Source organism: Penaeus vannamei, chromosome 41 (assembly GCF_042767895.1).
Source record: "Penaeus vannamei isolate JL-2024 chromosome 41, ASM4276789v1, whole genome shotgun sequence".
NCBI lineage: Eukaryota > Metazoa > Arthropoda > Malacostraca > Decapoda > Penaeidae > Penaeus > Penaeus vannamei.
Window position 1 is genome coordinate 10,038,539 of NC_091589.1, and position 7,500 is coordinate 10,046,038.

Below are 7,500 nucleotides of genomic sequence, written 5' to 3' on the forward strand. Positions count from 1 at the left end.
AGTCAATAGCCATTCAATAACCGATATTCATTTGCGAAAAGGGAAAACAACTTAATCTGTCATCTAAGTCATTCATTAACTGATGACTATACGCGAAGAAAAATAAATTCAAGTAAAAAGAAGAAAAAAGTATTATAATAATAAAACCGTGACCAGCACACCTCTTGCCACTGTCCGCCGCCACCGACTGCCAAGTCTTTAACACGCATGCGCGGGGAAGCTGATCCCGCCAAAAAAAAAAAAAAAAAAAAAAAAAAAAAAAAAATTATTGTTGTTGTTGTTGTTGTTATCATTATCATTAGTATTGTTATCGTTCTTGTAGTATCGTTATTGTTTTCATCATCATCATTCGCCAGTCTAAGGAGTTCCGCATTTTCAATATGGAATCATTTATTTGGCACGTAATTGTAACTATCATGGATGTGTAGTTTCAAGAGAGCGGGTATTGCTGTTGGCGATATATATTTTTTTAATGTGGATATCGATTTAGTGGGTTTCGCGGTGAGAATAATCTGTCACTCCATGCTCTCACCGCTACGAGTAGTCAGTAACTTTCGTTTCTTTTCTTTTTATTTCCTTTATTTTATAACTGTTCTCGATAGTCTAACGAATCCTGATATTCTAAAAGTGTATGGAAAGATATGAATGAAACTGGATTATTCCACATGAATGATTTAACGAACATTTAAACGTTTCCTCTGTGAAGTCATGCTTTCTCATTCATACATTTTCCAACCTTTGTTACAGTGGACTTGGTGATTGAAATTATTTAATGAGAATCAAATGGTATATCGATTTATTATACAACTAGAAGTACTCAGTAAGCGTTTACTTAAATCAGGGCAATAGAGTCACTGCTGTCACAGAAACATTAATGCTTGAACGATTACATTGAAATTACCTCTATCTCAAGTACACTGGTGACGTCCGTGTTTCCCTTTCTCGCATTATTATAAATACCATTTAAAAAATCCGGATCACCACCAAAATTTTAATGGCTTATAACAACTTTGTTAAAAAAAAGGGAAAAATCTGTTCATAACTTTTTTGAGTTACCCTGCTAACCAGTTAACCAACAAACTAATCAACGCTACCAGAAACATATCTTGACGGGGATAACATTATTTTCTTCGTGGAAGAGATGCATTTTTTTCTTTTTTGAAATGTTACACTCTGCCAATAACAAGTCGATTAATCCGCTGTCCTGTAAGAATTAATGACATTTTATATTTAGGCTAGTTCTTCATATGCCGTAAACTTTATCGTTTATCCATTTGAGGTGAAAATCCAATATTTAGGGGAGTTGGTAACCCATGTGAAAACCTTTTTATTCATATAACACTTTTAAACACGCACTAAAGTTTTCATTTTGTTTTGAAAAAATCGAATTTACTCGTTAGCACTTAACTGCAGTATGGGATAAATAGGTTGTCTTATTTTCACGTTTTTATTCTTATCTTGTTCTTCCGCTACATCATTCTTCCCCTGCTCTTGTTCCTCGTGTCTTTGTTATCATTTTTACGCTTACTGGTATCGTTATCATCATCGTTGTTATTGTTGATGTTATCATAACTATTGTTATTAGTAGTAGTATTATTGTGGTTATCATTATTATTGTTATTATTATCATCATTATTATTGTTATTATTATTATCATTGTTTTTGCTGTAATTGTTATCATATTTGTTACTAAAATATTATCGTTTTTGTTTTTGCTATTACTAACATAATTAATAGTAGTGCTATCAATATTCTTATTCTTTTCTTTCACCTGATATTCTTCCCTCATCTGACTCCCCTCTTTCTTCTTTTCTTCATCTTTCACCGTTTTCTTCCTTTTCGGAGGCGAAACAGGAGTGCATAAGGCAACCCCTTTTATTGCTTTTACCCGTGTGTTACTATTCACTTTTAGCGCCGTGATACACTTTTAACACAGTGGTTCCCGAGCATTTCTATTCTGTGGACAATGATCTCTATATAAAACTGGGAAAGGCTAGATCCGTAGCAACTCAAGGTGGTGTCATGGCGTTTGTTTTGATGATTGTTCAACGAAAATATAACTATTAAAGTCATTATCATCCATCCTTTTTGAAAACTGAAGAGACCAAAAGGATCGACCATATTCACAAAGCATCCGTAACTTTTGTGACGTCATCAAAATAAACCCCATGTGCTTTTTTTTTCCAAAAATAGAATCAGACGCCGTAACACCTCGAGTTGCTACTGATCTAACCTACCATATGACTGTCTCCATGGCCCCGTTCAAGTGTTTGTCATCTTTTCAGATTATTACTAGTTATGGATAGTGCAATAGTGTCTAATCTGTAGCAGGGGTTCTCAAACTCTTTTAGCTACGGTCTCTATACAAATTCCTTTGATAAATTCGCGACCCCAAATAACTTTTCTGGCAATTTCCATAACGCATGATGGGTACATAGCTTGGATTTATGGTGCATTATCGAGCATCGGGCAGGTCGACGACAGCTGACAAGTACTAGACGCGCTGGGATAGGTAGTTGGAGAAGGAGGAAGGAAGGAAGGGGAAGAGGAGAAAAGAGGAAGAGCAATAGGATCTCGCAATCCTATCTGGGATCCCCACTTCAAGAATCTCTGAGCTATTGAGACAAGAATACTGTATAGAAAGATTCTAGTTTATTGGTATGTGTGAAATAATTACCAATAGGTGAGATAAAGTTCGGTTTGAATTGAGGTCATGATTTTCATATTGCTCCTTGGCTCCTCAAAAAGTGTTCCATGGCACCCTAATCTAGCCTCAGTCGATTAGGAACAGGGTGTGAAGCGGTTATGATGTTGTGAAAGTGCGTGGATTATACCCCTTGTGTAGAGCTGTTGCTAGTGACAGCTGATTTAACTTAACGAAGCTATTACGAAAGGGGAAATAGCAAACGAGCCAATACATCGTTGGGGTGATTAGTATAATGATTCGTTCAACAGAAATGAAAATCACACCATTAAAAAAATAAATAAATAAAAAAGTAATTATAAGAAAAAGTAGAAAGCAAAGTCTGGTTTTACCATTACGATTATCAGTAGGAAGGTGATGAATTCCAAATCAATTTCTTGCTTAATATTGTTCATTATTCATTGAGATCAGTGTTCAGTACAGTTTGTTCCTTATGTGATTTCTTTAATGCATATATGAATAGCGAGTGACTATATTACATTAATAAACAAAACTACTGAAGTAATATTAAAATGGTTTCTTGAGGGATGAGTTGAAATATACAAAGACAAACAATATTACGTTTTCCTACTAACATGCCACCTAACCTAAAGGAAGAAAGATACACTTTAATATCGTGGCTTCCTCTGGTATTTTTTATGTACGGAAATTATCGCAAAGAAGTAGGAAAGAAAGAGAAAAATAAAGTCGTAGTTTTTTTCCTTCTTAGCGATATAAAGAAGGAAAGGAAAAGAAATGCATAGGAAATGTGTTGATTTTTTCCTTCTTAACGATATAAAGAAGGAAAAGCGTTATTTTTTCCTTCTTAAAGATTAGTGCAACGAGAAAGAAAGAGGAAAAGGTATAGGATTGCATGAGGAATGCGAGGGGCATTTCTATACCCAAAACAGCGTAATTTTTTTTTACGTTTAAAAATCATTGTCATCGTAAATGTTTCAGAACCTACGTTGTTATCAGCTTTTACCGTAAAGGTTCCGCATGGAATGCACTACTTCACCATAAAACATGATTCTGTTGGAGGTTACTGTAATTCTTCAGACGAAAAATTCTCGATTTTTCATTTCTCTCTCTCTCTCTCTCTCTCTCTCTCTCTCTCTCTCTCTCTCTCTCTCTCTCTCTCTCTCTCTATATATATATATATATATATATATATATATATATATATATATATATATATATATATCCCCCCTCCCCCCCCTCTATTTCTCTCCCTCACTTTTTCTTTCTCTCTCACTCTCTCTATCTATCTATCTATCTCTTTTATTAAGTATAAATCATTTGTGTTATTATTAAATCAGTTGAGTATATTCTTATGATACATTGCGTTTAATTGTGCGTCTGATCGAGCTTGTGTTTATCAGTCGAATTCTATAGTGGCTAAGAAAAGCTCATGCACAGCGGCCTCAACATAGCACTCTGCCCTTTAACAGCTCAGGTGTTTGTCGAAGTTTATGCCGTTTTTTAGCGGTTTTTAAATTGGTCTTAAGTGCTATTACCAAGATTTTTTTGTTGTTGTTGTCGTTGGGGGGGATATGCTGCGAATGGAGCATTTGCGAGATTTTAGGATTCTTGGGATATCTTGGAGAATTCCGGATTTCATAAGAATCTCTTTAAGATTTCGGGATTTTGTTTCCTTCGGATTTCAAAGTAGGGTGTACAGGATTTTCCTTCATTTCTTTTGTTTGTTTGTCTTCCCTCTATCGTATTTGACTCACCCACGATATTCCAAGAAGTTTTGTTGTGATTGGTGAATCATTTGAGTGAGTTTCGTGTTGTATAAACGAGTGTTGAATGGCCGCCAAAACATAAGGACAAAATTGGTGGTTATAGACCATGTGGCAACATAAGATAGATGTTTTAGGTTTGTTGTCCTCAGTAAAGAAGAATAAATAGCTAAAGTATTAATAGTAAAGAAGACAAACACTAAATATTGTAAGGAAGAAAAATGGTAAAAAAAAATTCAATATATTAAAAACATAACGACAAAGATATAAAAGAAATGCTGGTAATATATATAAAAAAAGAATAATGATTATGAGATATAAAATATTAATGGTGAGTAAAAAAAAGGAAACAAAAAAACGCACAATGAGTAAATAAATGAATAAATATGTTTGTAACCGGATTATATCTGACGAGGATTGGGAAACAGGGAAAAAATGTGATCTTTTGTCTGGTATATGACGTAAATACTGTATAAACATGTTCTCTGATAAATAAGGATAATGATTAAAAGAATTACAATGATGATTTAAAAGGGATTCTGGTAATAATAACGAAACAATGATATTAGTAGCATAATATGATGGTAAATATAATAAGAATGAATAAAAGCACAATCCTCTTGGTACATAGACCGGAAACACCCCACCCCCACCCCACCCCCAAAAAAAGTAGAAAAAGGAAAGAAATGACCATCTTTTGTCTGATCTATGACGTCATTACTAAATACGTAATGTTGCCCTTTTGATGTTAAAAGCGAACGTAAAAATACAAAGAATTTTAACTTCCGTGTGAATTCTTACGCTTGATCACCCGTTTTCTTTCATTATAACGCCTTTTCACCCGTTTTCTTTAATTCTGACTCTTTTTCATCCGTTTTCTTTCATCCTAACGCTTTTTCATCCGTTTTCTTTAATTCTTTTAATACTTCTGCTACTATTACTACTACAACAATAACAGCTACCTCCACCACCACCACTACTACTACTTCTACTGCTACTACTACTACAACAATAACAACTACCTCCACCACCACCACTGCTACTACTTCTACTACTACTACTACTACCACCATTATCTCTACTACCATCATCATAACCGCCGTTTTTATCATCACTATCATCATTTCAGCTTATAATTCATTGACCAGTATCTCTTTACGTTTCAGACCTGAATCCACCTATGATATATAACAGAGTTTACCCAAGGAACAGAAATCACCATGAAGATCGACAAGAATATGATTCCTATGAAGATGCACTATATATTGAGATACGCAGGTAAGACGTTTTCCTAATATGGTGTTTCTTGTTTCAGTGCTAAAGTTAAGATGTAGAGATGCTGGTATATCAGCGTGTAATTCTGTAATAATATATATATATATATATATATATTTTTTTTATGTATATTTTTCTACGTGAAGTCAGCAGAGAAAAGTAGTATATAGTTGTGAAGTTTTGAAAATTCGTTCGAAATTTATGAAACGGAAAATTCGTTCGAAATTTATGAAACGGAACGTAATTGTGACTTGATTTTTAGAGTAGATAATAAATTGGTTATATTCTATTAATCGTAATTCGAAACACGATAATAAATCCTTTGTTTTATATAATAAGTCGTAATTTGAAACACGTTTGACTTGATATATGTCCCTTCCATGACCAAGTAGATCACTCAGTGCTGGTTATGTAGTGAACCAAGATTTTCGAATCTGAAGCATATATGTCTTACTGTATAAGCGGTGCTTCGGTTGGGATTCAAAGATTCAAAGATTCAAGCAGAATACTGTAGACCAGATTTTCAGATCGTACACAAAGACACTGAGAAATAAGAATAGAGCAAAATCATCGAATTATATATAAATAAGTAAACAAATGAATTAATAAATCAATGAAATACAGAAACGTCAAAAGATTAACGCTCAACCCCTATATATGAACCGTTTCGTTAACCGCGACCCGTATTTTTCCTTCGTTTATCAAAACTTATTTTTCTTTTCTTTCTTTTTTTCCTCCGTCAGGCACTGGTCCCCTCATGCCTTTCCTGACGGTGATCGCTCGACAGAAGGGCTTGGCTAACGAGGTGGTCGGTCTGATCTGGACGGTAATGCCCTTCGCAAGGTGGGTATGAAGGGCATTAGGGGCATAGGGAGGGAGGGAAGAAAGGGGAATGGGATAAAATAGGTTAAAAAATCATTTAACTTTTTTTTCCGAAGTATATATAAGGAGGGAGGGAAGAAAAGGGAATGGGGTAAAATAGGTTAAAAAATAATTTAACTATTTTCTTCGAAGTATATCGATAAAGAGGAAAAATAATAAAGTTGTAGAGAAAGAGGAAAGAAGGAATTGGGTTGGGATAAATTAGGTTAATAAATCATTTAACTATTTTTTTCGAAGTATATTGATAAAGAGAGAAAGGAATACAGTTGTAGAGAAAGAGGAAAGAAGGAATTGAGTTGGGATAAATTAGGTTAAAAAAATCTTTGAACTTTTTTCCGAAGTATATCGATAAAAGAAAAAAAGAATAAAATTGTAGATGAAAAAAGAAAGAAGGAATTGGGTTAAATAAGCGAAGAAATCTCTCTTTTTTTATTAAATAAGTGAAGAAATATTTATTTTATTTTATTTTTTTAAGTATATTGGTCAAGACGTCAGCGGGGGCCATGGCTGACTATCTGAGAGCTCACCGGGCCTTCTTCGTGACGTCAATATTGGTCCTCGGAGGGTCGCTGACGGGGATCTACTGGTGTCCTGACATCACACCTGACGTCGCGGTTGGCAGCGCTCCGAATATGACCAGTGGTATCCTCTCTAACTTCCCTCCTGACAACATGACTGACATCACGAAGAACATCACATTTGACATCACTTCTGACATCACTTCTGACATCACTTCTGACCTCACTTCTGACATCAGCAACGCCTCCAGGACACAGGAAGCGACGAGAAGAGAAGAGGTGGAAGGCTGCGGCAGTGTTGCCAAAGGAAATTCCTCGACGCCGCTGGACCTGCCCGAGGGGGAACTCTGCTCGCGTGGAACTGGCAACGCTGATCGTGAGTTTTATTTTGGTTTTG

At 35.1% G+C, this 7,500-nt stretch overlaps 1 protein-coding gene across 1 annotated transcript in view; it reads left to right on the forward strand.

Moving 5' to 3' along the window:
• Positions 1 to 7,500, forward strand: part of LOC113809460 (major facilitator superfamily domain-containing protein 6-like) — a 20,500-nt gene that overhangs the window by 4,144 nt on the left and 8,856 nt on the right. The window contains exons 2-4 of the mRNA XM_070118064.1: positions 5,595 to 5,706; positions 6,447 to 6,546; positions 7,061 to 7,479. Of these exons, the coding sequence (XP_069974165.1) occupies positions 5,649 to 5,706; positions 6,447 to 6,546; positions 7,061 to 7,479 (577 nt within the window). The 5' untranslated portion in view covers positions 5,595 to 5,648. The remainder of the gene's footprint in view (positions 1 to 5,594; positions 5,707 to 6,446; positions 6,547 to 7,060; positions 7,480 to 7,500) is intronic.